The 25,870-nt window shown below is 45.6% G+C and overlaps 1 protein-coding gene across 2 annotated transcripts in view; it reads right to left on the reverse strand.

Annotated features, from left to right (window-relative positions):
• LOC134969417 (receptor-interacting serine/threonine-protein kinase 2-like) overlaps window positions 1–25,870 on the reverse strand; it is a 144,655-nt gene that overhangs the window by 21,612 nt on the left and 97,173 nt on the right. Inside the window, exon 11 of one of the 2 annotated variants that reach the window (XM_063945360.1) lies at window positions 4,959–5,051. In XM_063945360.1, the coding sequence (XP_063801430.1) occupies window positions 4,959–5,051 (93 nt within the window). Of the gene's footprint in view, window positions 1–4,958; window positions 5,052–21,419; window positions 21,891–25,870 lie in introns of those variants that run through there. The other variant, XM_063945361.1, reaches the window with a different exon arrangement.

Raw genomic sequence — 25,870 nt, forward strand, 5'->3', positions numbered from 1 at the left:
GTGCATCTCGCATATATAGAAATGCATCCTTTAAATGCTCTATAGTCAATAAAATACTGTCCCTGTCAAGGGTATCAATATTTTCAGTCAGGGAATCCGACCAAGCCACCCCAGCGCTGCACATCCAGGTTGAGGCGATCGCTGGTCGCAGTATAACACCAGTATGTGTGTATATACCTTTTTAGGATATTTTCCAGCCTCTCAGCTGGCTCCTTGAGGGCGGCCCTATCTGGAGACGGTACCGCCACTTGTTTTGATAAGCGTGTGAGCGCCTTATCCACCCTAAAGGGTGTTTCTGGCGGGAAAGGGTATACCGCCAATAATTTTCTATCGGGGGAAACCCACTCATCATCACACACTTCATTTAATTTATCTGATTCAGGAAAAACTACAGGTAGTTTTTTCACACCCCACATAATACCCTTCTTTGTGGTACTTGTAGTATCAGAAATATGTAACACCTCCTTCATTGCCCTTAACATGTAACGTGTGGCCCTAAAGGAAAATACGTTTGTTTCTTCACCGTCGACACTGGAGTCAGTGTCCGTGTCTGTGTCTACCGACTGAGGTAAATGAGCGTTTTACAGCCCCTGACGGTGTTTGAGACGCCTGGACAGGTACTAATTTGTTTGCCGGCCGTCTCATGTCGTCAACCGACCTTGCAGCGTGTTGACATTATCACGTAATTCCTTAAATAAGCCATCCATTCCGGTGTCGACTCCCTAGAGAGTGACATCACCATTTCAGGCAATTGCTCCGCCTCCTCACCAACATCGTCCTCATACATGTCGACACACACGTACCGACACACAGCACACACACAGGGAATGCTCTGATAGAGGACAGGACCCCACTAGCCCTTTGGGGAGACAGAGGGAGAGTTTGCCAGCACACACCAAAAACGCTATAATTATACAGGGACAACCTTTATATAAGTGTTTTTCCCTTATAGCATTTTAATATATATATACATATCGCCAAATAAGTGCCCCCCCTCTCTGTTTTAACCCTGTTTCTGTAGTGCAGTGCAGGGGAGAGCCTGGGAGCCTTCCCACCAGCATTTCTGTGAGGGAAAATGGCGCTGTGTGCTGAGGAGAATAGGCCCCGCCCCCTTTTCGGCGGGCTTCTTCTCCCGTTTTTCTGAGACCTGGCAGGGGTTAAATACATCCATATAGCCCCCAGGGGCTATATGTGATGTATTTTTAGCCAGAATAAGGTACTATCATTGCTGCCCAGGGCGCCCCCCCCCCAGCGCCCTGCACCCTCAGTGACCGCTGCTATGAAGTGTGCTGACAACAATGGCGCACAGCTGCAGTGCTGTGCGCTACCTTATGAAGACTGAAGAGTCTTCTGTCGCCGGTTTCTGGACCTCTTCACTTTTCGGCATCTGCAAGGGGGTCGGCGGCGCGGCTTCGGGACGAACCCCAGGGTGAGACCTGTGTTCCGACTCCCTCTGGAGCTAATGGTGTCCAGTAGCCTAAGAAGCCAATCCATCCTGCACGCAGGTGAGTTCACTTCTCTCCCCTAAGTCCCTCGTAGCAGTGAGCCTGTTGCCAGCAGGACTCACTGAAAATAAAAAACCTAACAAAACTTTTACTCTAAGCAGCTCTTTAGGAGAGCCACCTAGATTGCACCCTTCTCGGCCGGGCACAAAATCTTAACTGAGGCTTGGAGGAGGGTCATAGGGGGAGGAGCCAGTGCACACCACCTGATCCTAAAGCTTTTACTTTTGTGCCCTGTCTCCTGCGGAGCCGCTATTCCCCATGGTCCTGACGGAGTCCCCAGCATCCACTTAGGACGTTAGAGAAAATTCAATATGGGTCTGACCGAACCGTCCGGTTTCGGTACCACAAACATTGTGGAATAGTATCCCCTTCCCTGTTGAAGGAGGGGAACCTTTACCACCACCTGCTGGAGATATAACTTGTGAATTGCCGCTAACACTACTTCCCTTTCCATGGGGGAAGCTGGCAGGGCCGATTTGAGGTAACGGTGAGGGGGCATCACTTCGAATTCCAGCTTGTATCCCTGAGACACAATCTGTATAGCCCAGGGATCCACCTGTGAGCAAACCCACTGGTGGCTGAAATTTCGGAGACGCGCCCCCACCGCTCCTGGCTCCACCTGTGGAGCCCCAGCGTCATGCGGTGGATTTAGTGGAAGCCGGGGAGGTCTTCTGTTCCTGGGAACTAGCTGTATGGTGCAGCTTCTTTCCTCTACCCCTGCCTCTGGCAAGAAAGGATGCACCTCTGACTTTCTTGCTTCTTTGTGAACGAAAGGACTGCATTTGGTAATACGGTGCTTTCTTAGGCTGTGAGGGAATATATGGTAAAAAAATTGACTTCCCAGCCGTAGCTGTGGAAACTAGGTCCGAGAGACCGTCCCCAAACAATTCCTCACCCTTGTAAGGTAAAACCTCCATGTGCTTTTTGGAGTCGGCATCACCTGTCCATTGCCGAGTCCACAGGACCCTTCTGGCAGAAATTGACATTGCATTTATTCTAGAGCCCAGTAGGCAAATGTCCCTCTGGGCATCCCTCATATATAGGACAGCATCTTTTATATGCCCCAGGGTCAGTAAAATGGTATCCTTGTCTAAGGTATCCAGTTCCTCAGACAGATTATCTGTCCATGCTGCTACAGCACTACACATCCAGGACGACGCAATTGCCGGCCTCAGTAGAGTACCTGAATGTGTATAAACAGACTTCAGGATACTTTCCTGCTTCCTATCGGCAGGATCCTTTAGGGAGGCCGTATCCTGTGACGGCAGGGCCACCTTATTAGATAAGCCTGTCAGAGCTTTATCTACCCTAGGGGAGGATTCCCAGCGCATCCTGTCCGTTGGCGGGAAAGGGTACGCCATAAGTAACCTTTTGGAAATCAGCACTTTCCTATCGGGGGAATCCCACGCTTTTTCACATAACTCATTTAACTCATGTGAAGGGGGAAAAGTCACCTCTTGCTTTTTCTCCCCATACATATAAACCCTCTTGGGACAGGGTTTACCTCTGATATGTGCAATACATCCTTCATTGCTATAATCATGTAGCGGATGGCTTTAGCCATTTTAGGCTGCAATTTTGCATCATCGTCATCGACACTGGAGTCAGAATCCGTGTCGATATCTGTGTCAACAATTTTGGATAGTGGGCGCTTCTGAGACCCTGACGGCCTCTGCGCTGTAGGATCAGGCATGGGCTGAGACCCCGACTGTCCCAAGGCTTCAGCTTTATCCAACCTTTTATGCAAGGAGTTTACATTATCATTTAACACCTTCCACATATCCATCCAATCAGGTGTCGGCGGAGACACGTCATTCATCTGCACCTGCTCTGCCTCCACATAGCCCTCCTCGTCAAACATGTCGACACACGCGTACCGACACACCACACACACAGGGGATGCTCTAAATGAGGACAGGACCCCCACAAGGCCTTTTGGAGAGACAGAGAGAGAGTATGCCAGCACACACCCCAGCGCTATATGACCCAGGAATCATACAGTAACTTAGTGTTTACCCAGTAGCTGCTGTATATATGATTAAAGCGCTAAATTTATGTGCCCCCCCCTCTCTTTTTACCCTCTTTCTACCGTGAGTCTGCAGGGGAGAGCCTGGGGAGCTTCCTCTCAGCGGAGCTGTGGAGAGAAAATGGCGCTGGTGAGTGCTGAGGAAGAAGGCCACGCCCCCTCAGCGGCGGGCTTCTGTCCCGCGATTTTGAGTAAAATTAATGGCGGGGGCTCATGCATAATACAGTGCCCAGCTGTATATATGCTTCTTTTTTGCCAGGAGGTAATCAATTGCTGCCCAGGGCGCCCCCCCCTGCGCCCTGCACCCTACAGTGACCGGAGTGTGTGGGTTAGTGTGGGCGCAATGGCACACAGCTGCAGTGCTGTGCGCTACCTCATATGAAGACAGGAGTCTTCTGCCGCCGATTTTGACGTCTTCTTGCTTCAACCCGCCGGCTTCTGTCTTCTGGCTCTGCGAGGGGGACGGCGGCACGGCTCCGGGAACGGACGACCAAGGTTAGGTTCCTGTGTTCGATCCCTCTGGAGCTAATGGTGTCCAGTAGCCTAAGAAGCGCAACCTAGCCGCAGTTAGTAGGCTTGCTTCTCTCCCCTCAGTCCCACGTAGCAGAGAGTCTGTTGCCAGCAGAAGCTCTCTGAAAATAAAAAACCTAACTAAAATACTTTCTTATTAGCAAGCTCAGGAGAGCTCACTAAAATGCACCCAGCTCTGTCCGGGCACAGATTCTAACTGAGGTCTGGAGGAGGGGCATAGAGGGAGGAGCCAGTGCACACCAGTAGTACTAAATCTTTCTTAGAGTGCCCAGTCTCCTGCGGAGCCCGTCTATTCCCCATGGTCCTTACGGAGTCCCCAGCATCCACTAGGACGTTAGAGAAATAACAGTTAGGAGCTGATTGGTTGGTACTTTATCTGCAATTTCTCACTGTCTTGATAAATTTGGGCCCAAATTAGTTGCTTAGGGAAGACTTCAACCTATGTATGCTGACACGTTATGACTATTGGCTTCAGAAGTAAAACAAATAAAATGAAAGAATAGCTGTATAACAGTATAATAAAATGCCCTAGCATTAAAACTTTTAGGATACATTTTTTCACGGTTATCCTGAATTAAAAATGGAAATGGCTTTGTGGACTGTGTAATGCTTCAGACCATAACCTTATCATTCTTCACCAGCATTTTTTGACATAACCAATCCAACTCTATTTGGTTTATTCATGAAGCAGTGAAAAGTGTGGAGAAGTGAGCCAGTGGAGAAGTTGCCCAAGGCAACCAATCAGCATTGAAGTAACATTTATTATTTGAATAACATACAATTGTACAGAACAGCTGATTGGTTGCCATAGGCAACTTCTCCACAGGCTCGCTTCTCCACACTTCTCAACTCTTTTCACTGCTTCATGAATAGACCCCTATATGTTAAATTCTTACCTCCTGGCTCTGTGTGTGCCCATCTGACCTTGTGATTCCTGAATGCGTTAGGCGTGTAAACATTGGTCTTATTAGTTGGAACTGGCAGGCTGGCTGAGGGAACAAAGAAATGAACAGAACACCAGTGAGTCATTTGTGCAAACTTAGCAGATAAGTGTAAGCAGCAAAAAGACAAAACAGCTTTATATCCTGAAAATACCCACTGCACAGAAGAAAGCAACTTTTTGTTTTGCTTTACCTCCCTTGAATAGTGTGCTCAGAGCCTACCATAGTGGAGGCAGCCATTTTGTGTGCTGAAACAACACAGCCTATTAATTTCTGAAGAAATAGTAACATCATCAATACCCCTTTCACACCAAAGACCCGGGTCTGACCCAGGATTTGGTACATATAGTTCCAATCCGGGGCAGAGATGGGACAGACCCCTTTCAGACTGCAGCTCCAACCCGGGTCAGAGCCGGATTTAGACCTCATGGGGACCCAGACAAGACACTGGTTAGGCCCCCCTCCTTTTTTTAAATACACCATGGGGTGCCTTGGGGCACTTGCAGGAGTGTCTTGTATTGGTGGTTCAGAACCAATTCAAATTATTTATGGTCAATGTAATAGGCAAAACCAGTGCTTGTGGCTTCTAATCATAAAATATGTGGACAAACAGAAGCGGATCCTGTCCCTGAACCTAAGGATGACATATTAACACAATGTACTTAATTTAATATTTTAAAAATTTCTCAGAAACGTTTAGCCTAGGGGTGCAGTGAAAAAAAAAATCTGATACTCTAGTACTCTAGGGCGCAGTGATTCAAATAAGTTTGGTAACCACTGCGCTATAGGATTTCTTTTTTTGCGGTAGGTGAGGAGTGGACAGGACTGCCTTATATTACAAAAAAACAATTTAAAAATTGGTTGGCCTCAATAGGATAAAAATAAAACACAATGCCCCCCTTCCCCCCCCCAATAGGAATACAAAAAACACTTTGGCCCCCGACAGGTACACATTGGCCCCCAACAGGATTAAAACACCACTGGCCCCCAACAGGAAAACAAACAAACACACTATACAGTATAATATGTAGCTACTGTGATGACCTGCATATACCAGTAAAGGTGCCCATCACATTACACTGCCTGGGGAGCACATTATATTATATTGGCTGTGTATCCCTTCACATTACACCAGTAGTTATGCCACTTGCAATATAGCAGCAAAGATGCCCAATTTACACCAACATGGTTCCTGATAAAAATGAATCATGATGGATACTTATGTTATATCATATAGATTTGGATCCCATTATCCCAACAGAGATAACCAACATGTTACAATATGTTGTCATGGAATCCCACTGGTTCACTTCTCCACCCTTTTCACTTCTTCATGAATAGACCCCATAATCTCCAAGCACCGGGAATTCTGCTCTCCCTATACTGCGAAGCAGGGACGTGCGGTGACCTAAATGGCTCAGGAGGCACTGGCTAGCACCAGAGCCACATTTAAACGCAATATATGAGCCAAAGGGTACATCTGGGCATTATACACAGGTGCAGCAGTATAGACTCCTGGAAATTTGGTGAGTTTTGATCTGAGAAGTGCAGAAAAGGTCAGCAGGTGAGGCACTGCCTCACCTGCCATAGACTTTTTGCTTCAAAGTTTTGGCTATAAAAATGATTAGAATAATGCAAAAAAGATATTTCAAACATTTTCTTTGTATTTTTCATATACTTTATACAATCAAAACTCTGGTACAAACGTAAGTATGACAGGACAGGCTCTGCCTCACCTGCCTGTAAAAGGGGTGTAACTAAACTAATTATTAATACCGTTCATAAAATGGCTAACTACCCTGTTTGGTCAGCAGGTTAACTTTAACATCTATGTACATTAACTTGACAGAATTGTTGCGTACATATACAAAAAACATAATCCCTGTCCTATGATATTGTGTCAGTGAGCACAGCCAAGCTATGAGGGCTATTCAAACTACTGTATGGGACACATTTACTAACTAGTAATAATAAGATTTTACTTACCGATAAATCTATTTCTCGTAGTCCGTAGTGGATGCTGGGGACTCCGTCAGGACCATGGGGAATAGCGGCTCCGCAGGAGACAGGGCACAAAAGTAAAAGCTTTAGGATCAGGTGGTGTGCACTGGCTCCTCCCCCTATGACCCTCCTCCAAGCCTCAGTTAGGATACTGTGCCCGGACGAGCATACACAATAAGGAAGGATTTTGAATCCCGGGTAAGACTCATACCAGCCACACCAATCACACTGTACAACCTGTGATCTGAACCCAGTTAACAGCATGATAACAGCGGAGCCTCTGAAAAGATGGCTCACAACAATAATAACCCGATTTTTGTACCAATAACTATGTACAAGTATTGCAGACAATCCGCACTTGGGATGGGCGCCCAGCATCCACTACGGACTACGAGAAATAGATTTATCGGTGAGTAAAATCTTATTTTCTCTAACGTCCTAGTGGATGCTGGGGACTCCGTCAGGACCATGGGGATTATACCAAAGCTCCCAAACGGGCGGGAGAGTGCGGATGACTCTGCAGCACCGAATGAGAGAACTCCAGGTCCTCTTTAGCCAGGGTATCAAATTTGTAGAATTTTACAAACGTGTTCTCCCCCCGACCACGTAGCTGCTCGGCAGAGTTGTAATGCCGAGACCCCTCGGGCAGCCGCCCAGGATGAGCCCACCTTCCTTGTGGAATGGGCATTTACATATTTTGGCTGTGGCAGGCCTGCCACAGAATGTGCAAGCTGAATTGTACTACACATCCAACTAGCAATCGTCTGCTTAGAAGCAAGAGCACCCAGTTTGTTGGGTGCATACAGGATAACAGCAAGTCAGTTTTCCTGACTCCAGCCGTCCTGGAAACCGATATTTTCAGGGCCCTGACAACATCTAGCAACTTGGAGTCCTCCAAGTCCTTAGTAGCCGCAGGTACCACAATAAGCTGGTTCAGGTGAAACGCTGACACCACTTTAGGGAGAAACTGGGGACGAGTCCGCAGCTCTGCCCTATCCGAATGGACAATCAGATATGGGCTTTTGTGAGACAAACGCCGCCAATTGTGACACTCGCCTGGCCGAGGCCAGGGCCAACATCATGGTCACTTTCCATGTGAGATATTTCAAATCCACAGATTTGAGCGGTTTAAACCAATGTGATTTGAGGAATCCCAGAACTACGTTGAGATCCCACAGTGCCACTGGAGGCACAAAAGGGGGTTGTATATGCAGTACTCCCTTGACAAACTTCTGGACTTCAGGAACTGAAGCCAATTCTTTCTGGAAGAAAATCGACAGGGCCGAAATTTGAACCTTAATGGACCCCAATCTGAGGCCCATAGACACTCCTGTTTGCAGGAAATGCAGGAATCGACCGAGTTGAAATTTCTTCGTGGAGCCTTCCTGGCCTCACACCACGCAACATATTTTCGCCACATGTGGTGATAATGTTGTGCGGTCACGTCCTTCCTGGCTTTGACCAGGGTAGGAATGACCTCTTCCGGAATGCCTTTTTCCCTTAGGATCCGGCGTTCAACCGCCATGCCGTCAAACGCAGCCGCGGTAAGTCTTGGAACAGACATGGTACGTGCTGAAGCAAGTCCCTTCTTAGCGGCAGAGGTCATGAGTCCTCTGTGAGTATCTCTTGAAGTTCCGGGTACCAAGTCCTTCTTGGCCAATCCGGAGCCACGAGTATAGTTCTTACTCCTCTACGTCTTATAATTCTCAATACCTTGGGTATGAGAAGCAGAGGAGGGAACACATACACCGACTGGTACGCCCACGGTGTTACCAGAACGTCCACAGCTATTGCCTGAAAGTCTCTTGACCTGGCGCAATACCTGTCCAGTTTTTTGTTCAGGCGGGACGCCATCATGTATACCTTTGGTCTTTCCCAACGGTTCACAATCATGTGGAAAACTTCCCGATGAAGTCCCCACTCTCCCGGGTGGAGGTCGTGCCTGCTGAGGAAGTCTGCTTCCCAGTTGTCCACTCCCGGAATGAACACTGCTGACAGTGCTATCACATGATTTTCCGCCCAGCGAAGAATCCTTGCAGTTTTTGCCATTGCCCTCCTGCTTCTTGTGCCGCCCTGTCTGTTTACGTGGGCGACTGCCGTGATGTTGTCCCACTGGATCAATACCGGCTGACCTTGAATGCGAGGTCTTGCTAAGCTTAGAGCATTATAAATTGCCCTTAGCTCCAGTATATTTATGTGGAGAAAAGTCTCCAGACTTAATCACACTCCATGGAAATTTTTTCCCTGTGTGACTGCTCCCCAGCCTCTCAGGCTGGCCTCCGTGGTCACCAGCATCCAATCCTGAATGCCGAATCTGCGGCCCTCTAGAAGATGAGCACTCTGTAACCACCACAGGAGAGACACCCTTGTCCTTGGAGATAGGGTTATCCGCTGATGCATCTGAAGATGCGATCCGGACCATTTGTCCAGCAGATCCCACTGAAAAGTTCTTGCGTGGAATCTGCCGAATGGAATCGCTTCGTAATAAGCCACCATTTTTCCCAGGACTCTTGTGCAATGATGCACTGACACTTTTCCTGGTTTTAGGAGGTTCCTGACTAGCTCGGATAACTCCCTGGCTTTCTCCTCCGGGAGAAACACCTTTTTCTGGACTGTGTCCAGTCCCTAGGAACAGCAGACGTGTCGTCGGAAACAACTGCGGTTTTGGAATATTTAGAATCCACCCGTGCTGTCGTAGAACTACTTGAGATAGTGCTATTCCGACCTCCAACTGTTCTCTGGACCTTGCTCTTATCAGGAGGTCGTCCATTTTCTTCGAAGAAGAATCATCATTTCGGGCATTACCTTGGTAAAGACCCGGAGTGCCGTGGACAATCCAAACGGCAGCGTCTGAAACTGATAGTGACAGTTCTGTACCACGAACCTGAGATACCCTTGGTGAGAAGGGCAAATTGGGACATGGAGGTAAGCATCCCTGATGTCCCGGGACACCATATAGTCCCCTTCTTCCTGGTTCGCTATCACTGCTCTGAGTGACTCCATCTTGATTTGAACCTTTGTAAGTGTTCAAATATTTCAGATTTAGAATAGGTCTCACCGAGCCTTCTGGTTTCAGTACCACAATATAGTGTGGAATAATACCCCTTTTCCTTGTTGTAGGAGGGGTACTTTGATTATCACCTGCTGGGAATACAGCTTGTGAATTGTTTCCAATACTGCCTCCCTATCGGAGGGAGACGTTGGTAAAGCAGACTTCAGGAACCTGCGAGGGGAAACGTCTCGACTTTCCAATCTGTACCCCTGGGATACTACTTGTAGGATCCAGGGGTCCTGTACGGCCCCAGCGTCATGCTGAGAACTTGGCAGAATCGGTGGAAGGCTTCTGTTCCTGGGAATGGGCTGCCTGCTGCAGTCTTCTTCCCTTTCCTCTATCCCTGGGCAGATATGCTTATGGGGACGAAAGGACTGAGGCTGAAAAGACGGTGTCTTTTTCTGCATAGATGTGACTTAGGGTAAAAACGGTGGATTTCCCAGCAGTTGCCGTGGCCACCAGGTCCGATGGACCGACCCCCAAATAACTCCTCCCCTTTATACGGCAATACATCTTTGTGCCGTTTGGAATCTGCATCACCTGACCACTGTCGTGTCCATAAACATCTTTTGGCAGATATGGACATCGCACTTACTCTTGATGCCAGAGTGCAAATATCCCTCTGTGCATCTCGCATATATAGAAATGCATTCTTTAAATGCTCTATAGTAAATAAAATACTGTCCCTGTCAAGGGTATCAATATTTTCAGTCAGGGAATCCGACCAAGCCACCCCCGCGCTGCACATCCAGGCTGAGGCGATCGCTGGTCGCAGTATAACACCAGTATGTGTGTATATACTTTTTAGGATATTTTCCAGCCTCCTATCAGCTGGCTCCTTGAGGGCGGCCGTATCTGGAGACGGTACCGCCACTTGTTTTGATAAGCGTGTGAGCGCCTTATCCACCCTAAGGGGTGTTTCCCAACGCGCCCTAACTTCTGGCGGGAAAGGGTATACCGCCAATAATTTTTTATCGGGGGAACCCCGCGCCTCATCACACACTTCATTTAATTTATCTGATTCAGGAAAAACTATAGGTAGTTTTTCCACACCCCACATAATACCCTTTTTTGTGGTACTTGTAGTATCAGAAATATGTAACACCTCCTTCATTGCCCTTAACAAGTAACGTGTGGCCCTAAAGGAAAATACGTTTGTTTCTTCACCGTCGACACTTGAGTCAGTGTCCGTGTCTGTGTCTGTGTCGACCGACTGAGGTAAAATGGGCATTATAACGTCCCTGACGGTGTTTTAGACGCCTGGACAGATACTAATATGTTTTCCGGCCGTCTCATGTCGTCAACCGACTTGCAGCGTGTTGACATTATCACGTAATTCCTTAAATAAGCCATCTATTCCGGTGTCGACTCCCTAGAGAGTGACATCACCATTACAGGCAATTTGCTCCGCCTCCCAACATCGTCCTCATACATGTCGACACACACGTACCGACACACAGCACACACACAGGGAATGCTCTGATAGAGGACAGGACCTACTAGCCCTTTGGGGAGACAGAGGGAGAGTTTGCCAGCACACACCAAAAACGCTATAATTATACAGGGACAACCTTTATATAAGTGCTTTTCCCTTATAGCATTTTAATATATGTAGTCATATCGCCAAATCAGTGCCCCCCCCTCTCTGTTTTAACCCTGTTTCTGTAGTGCAGTGCAGGGGAGAGCCTGGGAGCCTTCCCACCAGCATTTCTGTGAGGGAAAATGGCGCTGTGTGCTGAGGAGAATAGGCCCCGCCCCCTTTTCGGCGGGCTTCTTCTCCCGTTTTTCTGAGACCTGGCAGGGGTTAAATACATCCATATAGCCCCCAGGGGCTATATGTGATGTATTTTTAGCCAGAATAAGGTACTATCATTGCTGCCCAGGGCGCCCCCCCCAGCACCCTGCACCCTCAGTGACCGCTGTCGGCATCTGCAAGGGGGTCGGCGGCGCGGCTCCGGGACGAACCCCAGGGTGAGACCTGTGTTCCGACTCCCTCTGGAGCTAATGGTGTCCAGTAGCCTAAGAAGCCAATCCATCCTGCACGCAGGTGAGTTCACTTCTCTCCCCTAAGTCCCTCGATGCAGTGAGCCTGTTGCCAGCAGGACTCACTGAAAATAAAAAACCTAACAAAACTTTTACTCTAAGCAGCTCTTTAGGAGAGCCACCTAGATTGCACCCTTCTCGGCCGGGCACAAAAATCTAACTGAGGCTTGGAGGAGGGTCATAGGGGGAGGAGCCAGTGCACACCACCTGATCCTAAAGCTTTTACTTTTGTGCCCTGTCTCCTGCGGAGCCGCTATTCCCCATGGTCCTGACGGAGTCCCCAGCATCCACTAGGACGTTAGAGAAAAGGGTTTTATCATTCATTACGTATGTTAAATACGGGTCCTGATATTAAACAAAACTGCAAATCAGCTGAAAAATAGTGCTATTTAGTTTACTGATGTCCACATAAAATGTAATGAATTTGGATTTAACAACGAGCAGTATTTTTACTTTGTCTTAACCACTTAACTGACAATTCCCCCCCCCCAATAAACGCTCAAAAATTGACTTTTTTTTTTTGTATGAGTGAATTATGTGAACATGAATTTAACCTTATCCAAAATAATTTTAGTTAAAAAAAAAAAAAAAAAAAGCAAAAAAAATGTTTTTACATTGTTTTTTGTTGTTATTTTCCTCCTTGAACGTCAGAACATCGGTGGGGAAGATCGGCAACATTGGAACATTGATAACATCGCAACGTTACTATTTACACTCCAAACAGCTGCCAGGTACACAGGGGGGAGGGAAGGGGGGCTGGCTGGCTTAGGGGGAGGGGGGGGGGCCGGGGGGTTGGTTTACACTTTCCCAGCGACTGCTATTGTCTGCAACTGCTGGGTGGGGGGGATCCTGCCGTGCTGACCGATCAGCAGTGATCGGCAGCACGGCAACACTGAGGGGAGGGTGCAGGGAGGGAAGTTTCTCTTCCCTGCTGCAGCTAACACTCTCTATCTGACTGGTCACATCCTCTGCGACCAGGTCAGATAAGACACTTGCTGGTATGGTCACATCTGATGCAACCATGCCAGGCAAGTGGTTAATAGGAATTCTCCCATGTGCTGCAGCTGATATCTAGCGCTGATGAGCTCTAAGGTCTCAGCGGGGGAGGCTGCGGTATCCGGGTCTTTGACCACAATGCACTTCTGCGCCCCTTTCCTCCCACTCTCCGCCCCCTTCCTTCCACTGCCTCATAGTCTCCACCCCCTCCCTCCAGCTCTCTGGAGTCCACTGATCTTCACTCGCCAGCAGGTAGGGGGAGAAAAACACTGCTTCCAACTTCATTAACATAGGTCAAAGTGTCAATTATGTGTCTGAGTTGGTAGACAACACACAAATACCACAAATCACACAATACAGAATATTTCATATGAGAGTGTATCATGTTCTAGATAAATTGTTCTCTGTACGCCCTGTTATCACGTTCACATTTCATTGCATCTGGGAAATACACAGTAAACTAAACAACTACACCTACATTACATAAATGTTTAAACATGCTGCACTAAGGCAAATATAATGGTGTAAGTGTGTGTGTGTGTGTGTATATGTATATATATATATATATATACACACACACACATACATACATATACACACACACATACACATACATGTGCAGATTTTGTCGCATCGCACATTTAAGTCTCCATCTGCATGGTGAGGCAGAACAGAAGAGAGAAGGAGCAGGAAAGTGTCAGCCAAGTTGTGCTGACCCAATTATAATGACCACAACTATCAGAATACTACTTAGCCGCTTGTGATTTCCTTATCATGTACAGACTACTTCAGCTGATAATACTTAATCATTAGTGTGACTCCTATATTCTATGAAGTTATGGTGGTCTATTTACATTACTTATTTGATATTTCCATTTGTACTGCAACAAGAAAGAAGACTCCCTTTTGCTTTTCAGAGATGAATATAAATGTTTGTGTTTAATCAAATTTATATCTTATTTTGTGTTTGTATTTCATTACATTTTAGATGGCAGATGTGAGTTGCATCTATTAATAAATCTCAAGACGCTATTCTCTATTGTGTATGCAATTCTTCATTGCATTATTATATTGTGTACAAATAGGGTAATACAAGAAATAGTTAATACTAACACTGCCAAGCCACATCGCTACGCTTTCTCTACAGTACTGTGTAGCTTACTGCTCCTGACGTGCACCTGGTGAAAACGCTAGTGATGTACAGTTCCATGCATCTACAGATCGATCTGACTGAACAGATATAGTCATTTTTCCAACAAACATCTTATACAAAGTACTGTTAGCGCAAATGCGTCCAACTCTACACAAACCTGATTATATTCCTCATTAACATGTCCCTACACACACTGCACTTTAGCTTTAGTATATAAGGAATGCATTGAGTTAGTAATTCCTTCATTAACAGTCTGTTCAAATTTATTACATGGTTTATAACACTTAAGAATTCGATTTGAATTCTCACTACTTACTTTGCCTGAAAGCAGTGTGTTTCATCATTTAAAAAGAATATAAAAGTGTGAGTATCACAAAAAAAAATGTGGTAAAAAAAATAGGATGTTGGTACCTACCAGATAAATCATTTCCTTTGAATCCACAGGGGGCACTGGAGTACTCTTGGGATATGGATGGGCCTTTAGTAGGGATAGGCACATATAAATATTTAAATTGGTAACCCTCCTCCCCCTCCATACTCCCAAGATGCCTCAGGGTTTTTTACTGAGCCGAACAGGAGCGAAAGAGAGGCTTAACAATGGAGAATTACAATTAACATTTATAAGATAACGAACAAGTAGAGAGTTGAAACGACAATGGATAACAATCACCTTAACATTCAAACAAGTCGGTGATAATGTGCTACCATAAGATTTACTGAACTTACCACAAGACAGAGGAATTGCTCTGGGCGGGCGTCTACTGCCCCCTGTGGATTCAAAGTAAAGGATTTATCTGGTAAGTACCAAAATCCTATTTTCTTTTTCATCCACTAGGGGTCACCGGAGTACTCTTGGGATGTACAAAAGTTTCCCTCTTGGGCGGAAGAGCTGGTTGGCACCTGTAACACTAGACAGCCAAAGCTAGATACTGATGTCGCAAAAGTATCAAACTTGTAAAAGCGCACAAACGTGTGCACTGATGACCATATAGCTGCACGGCAAAGTTGCACCATGGAAGCTCCACGACCTGCTGCCCATGATGTTCCCACAGAATGGGTGGAATGTGCTTAAATAGATGCAGGCGATTGTAGCCTAGCATGAAAGTAAGCTTGACGAATGGTCAACTTAAACCATCTAGCCAATGTCTGTTTGGAAGCTGGCCAACCTATCTTGACTGCATCATAAAGAACAAACATTGTATCTAATTTACGTACATAAATGCGAAGCACGCGAACCACATCCAAAGTAGCTGGAGTTCCTGAACCTTCTGAAAAAACAGGAACTACGATTGGTTGACTGATGAAGATACTACCTTTGGTAGAAAAGCGGGATTCGTCTGAATATCCGCTCTGTCATCATGAAACACCAGATACAGTGGTTTGCATGACAACACACCTAATTCAGAAACACGCCTTGCCGAAGCTAAACATCCACTTGATGTAAGGGTTCAAAAACTGAAGACTGCAAAAAATCTAAAACTAGATTCAAGTTCCATGGAGCTGTTGGTGGTATAAATGGTTGTTGAACTCTAAGGACACCTTGCAGGAAAGTGTGAACTGTTGGCAAAAGAGCCAAACGCCTCTGAAAGTAAATTGACAAAGCAGAGACCTGGACCTTTAGTGTGGCTAAACGTAGTCCTCCATCTAACCCCATCTGTAAAACTAATAAAAAAGATAGGATAACTTGAATGAAGATGTCAGATACTTTTGTGGTTCACACCAAGCAATATAAACTCGCCTAATCCTGTGATAATGAGCTGCTGTAACTGGTTTCCTAGCACGTAACATGGTTGGTATTATCGACTCTGGAATGCCCTCACATCTTAAGAGAGCGGTGTCAACAGCCACGCTGTCAAACGCAGCCGCGCTAAATCTGGGTAAAGAAATGGACCCTGTTGCAGTAGGTCTGGACGTAGGGGAAGCGGCCACGGATTGTCTGCGAGTAGACCGCGGAGATGCAAGAGCCATGCTCTCCGAGGCCAATGAGGTGCCACTAGTATGATGGTCATGGACTCTCTTTTGATCCGCTTTAGCAACCGAGGAAGCAGCGGAAATGGTGGAAATAGATACACGAGGCTGTACGGCCATGCTATCGTGAGAGCATCCAGGCCACTGCCCTCTTGTTCTGGACACATACTTGGGTGTCTGATGATTTTGGTGAGATGCCATTAGATCCACCTAGGGTAACCCCACCGCTGGACTAACATCTGGAACACTTCTGGATGTAAGGCCCATTCTCCTGGTTGAAAATCCTGATGCCTGGGATAATCTGCTTCCCAGCTGTCCACTCCTGGAATGAACACTGACGATAAATCACTTGGTGATGCTCTGCCCAATTCAGGATTCGAGCAACTTCTTACATGGCCATGCGAACCTTTTTCCCGCGGTGAAATTAATTATTTGTAGCCACCAGAGCAGCGATACTCTTGCTCTTGGAGACAACCACACCATATGATGAATTTGTAGATGAGAGCCTGACCACTGTGCGAGAAGACCTAGCTGAAAAGGACGTGAGTGAAATCTTCTGAACTGGTGTGCTTCGAAAGACGCCACCATCTTTCCTAACAAGCGAATGCACAAGTGAACCGAGACTGTTCGTGGTTTGAGCACTAACTATACCAGGTGACGAATACTGTGTGCTTTCTCCTCTGGCAGGTAAATTTGTTAACTCACCGTATCCAGAATCATTCCCAGAAATTGAATTAGTTGAGACAGGACAAGGCTTGATTTTTTGAAGTTGACAATCCAACCATGCTGAACTAGGACACTGTACATCAGTAAGGCATTTTGAAGGAGTATTTGTTTAGACGAAGCCTTAATGAGTAGTTTGTCTAAGTACGGAACTCCCAGAGACCTGAGATGAGCAATCATCACAGAAATCACTTTTGTGAATACCCGAGGCGCTGATGAGAGGTGCCTGAAATTGATAATGGTTCTGTTGTACTGCAAACCTTAAGTATGCCTGGTGTGGCGGCCAAATTGGAAGTGTAAGTACGCATCCTTGAGATCCAGTGTAATCATGAATTCCTGTGGTTCTAAACCTGCAATCACTGACCGCAGCAATTCCATCTTGAATCTGTAGTAAGTAACGTACTGATTGAGCCCCTTTAGGTTCAATATCGGTCTAACTGAGTCATCCGGCTTCGGTACTACAAAAAGATTGGAATAAAATAACCTACCTGTGCCAATGCGCTAGTCCAGGGAGGCAGAGGGAGATTAGGGAGGTAAATGTGTGGCTCAGGGACTGGTGCAGTAAAGAGGGGTTTGTGTTCTTAGAACACTGGGTGGACTTCTCAGTCAGGCGCCATCTTTTTGGTCGTGATGGATTGCACCTGAATGAGGAGGGGGCAGCAGTGCTGGGAGAAAAGATGGTTAGAAGGTTGGTGCCTGGGGGGAGGGATTAGAAAGAATTAGTGGGACAACTAGAGAGCGAATAATAATGGGATGTATAAAGTATAATGAGGGTGGAGGGGGGGGGGGGGGGAATAGTCAGCGATGCTAATTTAAGGGAAACTCAGGTTCCTAAGGAAACGTTATCTACAACAAAACTTACGGATCAGTGAATTACCAAACTTAAGTGTATCATTACAAATAGGTAAAGAAAGAGTCGCACAGACACCTATTTACGTTTAATGTTTTTGTATGTGATATATGTCCTTTCCCTTATATTCAATAGTATAGGTATATACCTTTTATCTATTGGGAGGTGCTCCAAGGAATAGCGTAAGTATAGAAACTCAAAGGAAGAAAAAAGATTCCCTGTAGTGGGCACACGCGGACTAGTATACTTTCTTAAAGTCAAATATCTGTTACGATAGATGACCACAGATTCTAAAATATAACTTTTAATATAATTTCTAAAACATGAGCGAAATATAGTGCATGTGAATTGTGAAAAAATTAAATAAAGTAAAGTGAATTAAAAAAGGCTTAGCCACTGTAATTATGTATTTCTTCACTGTCTCCAATGTTTTAAACAGTGTTTCAGTATTAGTAACAATTTTAGTTGCCAGGTGTCTTGCAATGATACATTTGTATCTGGGAGTGAACAGCTCCAACATGTAATTTAATAGTACCACCACTATTGTAATTTTGACTCTGTGTTTCCAGTGTGCGCATCACTGACTAAAATACACTATTATTTTTAATGGTGGGCCATGATATAAAGTGCCTACTCTGAATAATGTATTAATAAGTTTGCTGCTTGGGGGATTGATGTCCCTGTGCTACTGTCCTAGACGATTAGCTATATGGTGACTTGTGTACTGTGCCGTAACTAGACATTTTAGTGCTGTGTGCAAGAAATAGCATCGGCCCCCCCCCCCCCCCCCCCCCTATATTTAAAACAGGCGCGCGCCAAAACTATAGGGGCATGGCTTCTAGGGGAAGAGGTGTGACCACGAAGTAATACCAATTCATATTACGCTGCACAGTAGTCGCCAGTACTCAAATTACACCGCTCAGTAGCGCCACTTACACACTTTGCACCAGATAGAGTCCCATTTTACACATTACTCCAGGTAGAGAAATTTAAAATAACATTCTTGTTTCAAACATCACTCACCCCCCCAAGCTCTGTGACTGACGGCAGGTGGGGAAAAGGTCACCGGAGGTCTGACTCCGGACTCACTGTGCTGCTGCTGCACTGTGAGCTGGAATGCCTCCTCCTCAAACCCCTGTCGTCATGTCTCTCCCAAGAGACGCTGCAGGGGGGCGGAGCATCAGATACAGGAGAAAGGTGGCGCTGTTATACAGAGGGAGCGGGAAGGAATGAGAGAGTGTTATACAGAGGGTGAGACAAGGAAGAGAGTGTTATACGGAGGGAGCGTGGAGGAAGGAGAGAGTGTTATACAGAGAGAGGAGGAAGAAGAAGAGAGTGTTATACAGAGGGAGAAAAGAGGAAGAAGAGGGTGTTATAAAGAGGGAGAGAAGACGAAGGAGAGAGAGTGTTATACAAAGAGAGAGACGAGGAAGAGAGTGTTATACGGAGGGAGCGTGGAGGAAGGAGAGAGTGTTATACAGAGAGAGGAGGAAGAAGAAGAGAGTGTTATACAGAGGGAGAAAAGAGGAAGAAGAGGGTGTTATAAAGAGGGAGAGAAGATGAAGGAGAGAGAGTGTTATACAAAGAGAGAGACGAGGAAGAGTGTGTTATACGGAGGGAGCGCAGAGGAAGGAGAGAGTGTTATACGGAGGGAGCGCGGAGAGGGTGTTATACAGAGGGAGAGAGGAGGAAGGAGAGTGTTATACAGAGGGAGAGAAGAGGGAGAGGGTGTTATACTGATGGAACGAGGAGGAAGGAGAGGGTGTTATACAGGGGGAGAGATAAGATTGGGGAAGTGTTATACAGGGTAAGAGATAAGGTAGGTGAGAGTTATACAGGGGAAGAGATAAGGCGGGGGAGAGTGTTATATGGCGGGAGAGATTTTATGGGGAGAGTGTTATACAGGCGGAGAGATACGATAGGGGAGATTATACAGGGGGGAGATAAGATAGCGGAGAGTGTTATACAAGAAGGTGAGAGATAAGGTAGGGGATAGTGTTATATAGGGTGAGAGATAAGGCAGGGGAGTGTGTTATACAGGAGGAGAGAGAAGGTAGGGGTGAGTTACACAGGTGGAGAGAGTGTTATACAGGCGGAGAGATAAGGTAGGGGAGAGTGTTATACAGGGGGAGAGATACGATAGGGGAGAGTGTTATACAGGAGGATAGATAAGGTAGGGGAGAGTTACACAGGGGGAGAGATAAGATAGGGGGAGAGTTACACAGGGTGAGAGATAAGATAGGGGGAGAGATAAGATAGGGGGAGAGTTACACAAGGGGAGAGATAAGGTAGGGAGAGAGTTACACATGGGGAGAGATAAGGTAGGGGAAGTGTTACACAGGGGGAGAGATAAGGTAGGGGAGAGTTACACAGGGGGAGAGATAAGGTAGGGGGGAGAATTACACAGGGGGGGGGAGTTACACAGGGGGAGAGATAAGGTAGGGGGAGGGTTACACATGGGGAGAGATAAGGTAGTGGGGAGAGTTACACACGGAGAGAGATAAGGTAGGGGTAGTGTTACACAGGGGGAGAGATAAGATAGGGGGTAGAGTTACACAGTGGGAGAGATAAGGTAGGGGGGAGAGTTACACAGTGGGAGAGATACACAGGGGGAGAGATAAGGTAGAGGGGAGAGTGTTACACAGGGGGAGAGATAAGAAAGATAAGAGAGAGGAGGGAGTGTTAATCAGAGGTAGAGATGAAGGAGAGAGCTGGAAGAGAGTGACAGACTTACACACTTCCTGTCACCTCTGCTCCTCCAGAGTGTGGGCCTTCTGTCTGTAACGTCTGCCTGAGCTTGGCTCCGCCCCCTGACAGCCAGAGAGCTCAGCTCCCAGCAGTGAAGGCTGTACCTCTGTCTCCTCTCCTGCAGTGCTGCGCTGTGGGGTTGGCAATAGCAAGAGCGCGGGGGCAGCATCACATGCCGGACCCACTGTGACTGAGTGATGAAACAGGAAATAAACTACAGCTTCCTGCAGCAAGGGCTGCTGGGAGCTGTAGTTTATTTCCTGTTTCTTCACTCGTGCGGAGCTGCGGTGCGGAGGGCGCCTCCTGGGTCCTGGTAGATTCATTCTTATTGAGCGGCCGTGCGGGTGGTGATGCCAGATGGTGCGCCTACAGTGCAAATGCGCTGTGGGCAAGGCACCATTGGCACACACCTAGTTACGGCCCTGCTTGTGTATGTTGATTCTCTCCTTAAGCTACCCTTATTACTGTCTAACAGAAAATTCACAAACAAATGGGGCTTATTCTCATTATGTAGTGTATTATTTCCTTATGTCACATTTATCATACAGCATTAATTCATAATAGGATAGTTGGTTATTCAGTGTTGTGTATAGCACATATATTTTCTTTATTTCTGATAACGCATAATGCTCTACATACAGGTTCATCCACAATGTAAAAAGTGGGATTTAACCGAGGTTAAATCAGGCGCAGAAAGGGCTGTTGTGCTAATTTTGAGCAGCTGCTACACAAGCAGGACTAGTCAATCCTGCAGATACAGAAACAACGGATAGCAAACAAAATAGCAGCGCTATGATCAACAATTGAAATATAAATCAACACAACGATATATATCGCTCTGGAACAAATGGAGATGAATGGACTGAAAAGAAAGGTACCAATTATTTAATAGCATGAATGATTAAAAGTGCACAACATTGCCAAAGCAATATTTAAAATACATTTAAAAATTGATAATTATTATGGTCAATATTCGGATCACCAGGGGGCTACTAGGTGTGTGTCCGTTCCTTAATTGATGTGGACATCAGATGAATAACGTCATAATGAACACTAGGGCTGATGGCACAGTCCTGTTGGTGATAGTTACCACAATGATTACCGCTGGAGGGAAGGAGTCCTCTAGATGGCGTCCCTTTAAGTGAATGGGGTCTTTGGGATCCTTAGTCCTCACTAGATTGCGGAGTCCTCAATGCTGAGTTGGTAATTAAGGTGTCACCAATATGTGATGGTCGTTCATCTGGTCATCTGTGTAGATGGTCAAAGTCCACCAAGGTCCGGGTAGCTCATACACTTTCCAAAGTAGGCAAGGTGATCTGGAAAACCTGACGCGTTTCGCTGCAGGACCTATGACTAAGCAAATGCGAAACGATCGTTAGGGGATCGGACGCACTTACTATGTGTCCTTTTAACACTTAGCCTAGCCACTGCTCAATTTATGTTGCCTACCTAGCAAGGGTGCTCTTTAGATAAATATTCGTGCCTTTAATTGTAGTTGCTGCCGCCGCGGGTCCTACTGTATGCTCACCGTACGGGAGACGGCCGCTATACATACACCTAGCCACGCGGGTGGTCTCACACGGGAGAGCCGCAGTCAGCGGCTTCCCGCTGATATACACTGCGTGAGGGAGCCGAGGGTATTGCTGCACTGGGGCTTCTTAGTATAAGATCCCAGTGTGCCGGCCCTGTAAAACTAACATGTAATGCAATAGCGGCTAAACATTGAGGGGATATATTGTGGTCCCAGCTACATTGTGGATGAACCTGTATGTAGAGCATTATGCGTTATCAGAAATAAAGAAAATATATGTGCTATACACAACACTGAATAACCAACTATCCTATTATGAATTAATGCTGTATGATAAATGTGACATAAGGAAATAATACACTACATAATGAGAATAAGCCCCATTTGTTTGTGAATTTTCTGTTAGACAGTAATAAGGGTAGCTTAAGGAGAGAATCAACATACACAAGTCACCATATAGCTAATCGTCTAGGACAGTAGCACAGGGACATCAATCCCCCAAGCAGCAAACTTATTAATACATTATTCAGAGTAGGCACTTTATATCATGGCCCACCATTAAAAATAATACAGTGTATTTTAGTCAGTGATGCGCACACTGGAAACACGGAGTCAAAATTACAATAGTGGTGGTACTATTAAATTACATGTTGGAGCTGTTCACTCCCAGATACAAATGTATCATTGCAAGACACCTGGCAACTAAAATTGTTACTAATACTGAAACACTGTTTAAAACATTGGAGACAGTGAAGAAATACATAATTGCAGTGGCTAAGCCTTTTTTAATTCACTTTACTTTATTTAATTTTTTCACAATTATTCACAATTCACATGCACTATATTTCGCTCATGTTTTAGAAATTATATTAAAAGTTATATTTTAGAATCTGTGGTCATCTATCGTAACAGATATTTGACTTTAAGAAAGTATACTAGTCCGCGTGTGCCAACTACAGGGAATCTTCTTTCTTCCTTTGAGTTTCTGTATCATTACAAATGCAAGAAGCTTAACAAGTAAGATGGGGGAATTAGAAACAATTGCACTTAATGACCAATATAATATAATAGGCATTACAGAGACATGGTGGAACGATTCTCACAACTGGGCGGCAAACATGGAGGGGTATACCCTCTTCGGGAGAGATAGGACTAATAAAAAGGGAGGGGGTGTTTGTCTATATGTTAAACCTTTCTTAAAATCATATTTAAAAGAGGTAATTTACGAGGGGACTGGAGATAACGTGGAGTCATTGTGGGTTGAGATTTCGAGTGGGGGTAAAGATACAAAAAAACTTTTAATAGGGATATTTTAAATACATTAAGGGACAATACAAGGATTTAGCATATTATTTGTTTATAAAAAAAAAAACACTACATAGGACACGAGGACATCCCCTGAGGTTAGAAGAAAAAATATTCCATACACAATGGAGAAAAGGGTTCTTCACAGTAAGAACAGTAAGGATATGGAATTCTCTGCCAGATAAGGTAGTAATGGTGGACTCAATCAATAGGTTTAAAAAATGGATTAGATAAATTCCTAGCAGAAAAAAATATCCAAGGATACAGCATTTAATTAATCTAAAAAAAAAATGAAAAAAATTATATTACAGGTTGAACTCGATGGACATTTGTCTTTTTTCAACCTCAACAACTATGTAACTATGTACCCTGTGAACTGGTACCTGAATCAAAACATCTGAATCTACGAGAGACTGAATAGCGGTCTGCAGAACCGCCCTCTTGCCTTCTGACACAGGTAGGCCTGTCTTGAAAAACCGTATTGGTGGTAGACAATCGAACTCTATTTTGTAACTTTTGCACACTAAATTGCAGATCCACCCATCCGTGGATGTCTGAAACCACGCCAGGTGAAACGTTTGAAGGCGTGCTTCCACCACTGAAGATCCGAGATGGGATGGAAGCCCATCATGCCACTGGTTTGTCAGCTGGCTTTGTATCTTGACAATGGTTTGTGTTTTGTTGAAAACCACGTCTTCTACCACGTCTACTCTGTATGGTTGTTCCTCGAGCACGGTTTCGAAAGGACTTCGAAAAGATCTGAAAGCTGGTCCAGCGTACTATCTTTTAGGAACTGGTGCGGACAATGGAAGGAACACAGATTTTCCCCCCATAGCCTGAGAAATCCATTTGTCCAATTCAGGACCAAATAACATTTCGCCAGTATAAGGCAACGTGTCTATTCCACGTTTCACCAAGACCGTAACCATAGCGCCCATCGGGCCGCAATTATAGAAGCTGAAATCCAAGAACTAACTTGTCCAACATCCATAGATGGCGTACCCAAATACTCACCCGATTCACAAATGTGATCGGCAAGAAGTATAAGATGGTCTGAGGAATGACCCTGTTGTAGGCCTAACCTGACTTGTGTCGCCCATGCAACTACAGCCTTGTTAACCCAAACTCCAACCAAAGCAGGTCTAAACAACACAACTAATGCTGTATACATGGACTTTAGCATAGCTTCTAGCTTACGCTCTGACGAGTCTTTAAGCATCGTTACAGCTGGGGCAGGAATGGTTAACTTTTTTGAAAGTTGTGAAACTAAGGAATCCATGAATTTTTCCATTTAGTTGTCATAGACTCTGGGAAAGGGTAGTTAGACAGAAATCGCTTTGGCATAGAAAAGCGTTTATCTGGATTTTTCAATGCTTCCGTCAACTGCTTCTTAAGAGAATCTGAATAAGGAAAACATACAGTCGCCCTTTGTTTTTTAGCAAATAAAACTTAATCTTTTGACAGATGATCCTCTGTCTCAGTGAAATCTGGTACCTGGTGTACTGCCCTCATGAGATTATCAATGCAAGGGCTATCAGTGACCTTACTATCTGACTCCTGGCCCAATTCACCTTCCTACTCTTCCTCCTGAGATATCAGGTCTGGCATTGAATCGTCAGGATGCAACACCGATGAAACCGGTAAAGTATGAGACAAATTATGACTACTTTTAGGAATCGAACCATACATGGACTTTTGTAAACCCTGCAAAGTTCTAGAAATATCCTGAGCCCACTCTGGCTGCTCAGACGGCATTAACCGTGAATTAGACATAGCCACATGTTCTTTCTGTGCAGCGGACAACTCCGACCTCAAATCAGCCATCACACCTGCCATCATTGCCCAAGGAGGATCAGGGCAGAGGTCCTTATCTGCACTCAAATTTGCAAGACAAACTGGGGGTAATTCAGAGTTGATCGCAGCAGCAAATTTGTTAGCAGTTGGGCAAAACCATATGCACTGCAGGGGGGGGGCAGACCGAGCCGGCCCAAACCAATATGATGCCCTAGGCAAGATTTTGGCTGGTGCCCCCTAGCACCACCGCTGGTTCTGCCTCTGACCTTGCACCTCTTTCCCAGCACCATCACCCCTCACCCATAGCAGTCCTTGCACCCCCTATATTTTAAATAGGACCAGTTCGCACATTTAACGCACAGCCCAAAAAGGGGCATCTTCTTGCTGGGAAGGGGCATGGCCACACAATAGTAACCCCAATTACAATTACGCCACACAGTGCTGCAACTTTATTCACATTTTATCTTGCGATAGTGTCCATAATTCATATTACATCCCACAGTAGTATCACTTTACCTTATAAACGTTACTCCTCACAGTAGAGCCCCTTATTCACATTACATCACACTGAATTGCTCCTTATTCACATTACACCACACCTTATTGCTCTTTATTTAAATTAGACGACACAGTAGTGCCCTTTCTATATGCAACGCCACATAGTAGAGCACCTTATACACATAGGCCCTCATTCCGAGTTGTT

This window comes from Pseudophryne corroboree, chromosome 11, assembly GCF_028390025.1.
Source record: "Pseudophryne corroboree isolate aPseCor3 chromosome 11, aPseCor3.hap2, whole genome shotgun sequence".
Classification (NCBI taxonomy): Eukaryota; Metazoa; Chordata; class Amphibia; order Anura; family Myobatrachidae; genus Pseudophryne; species Pseudophryne corroboree.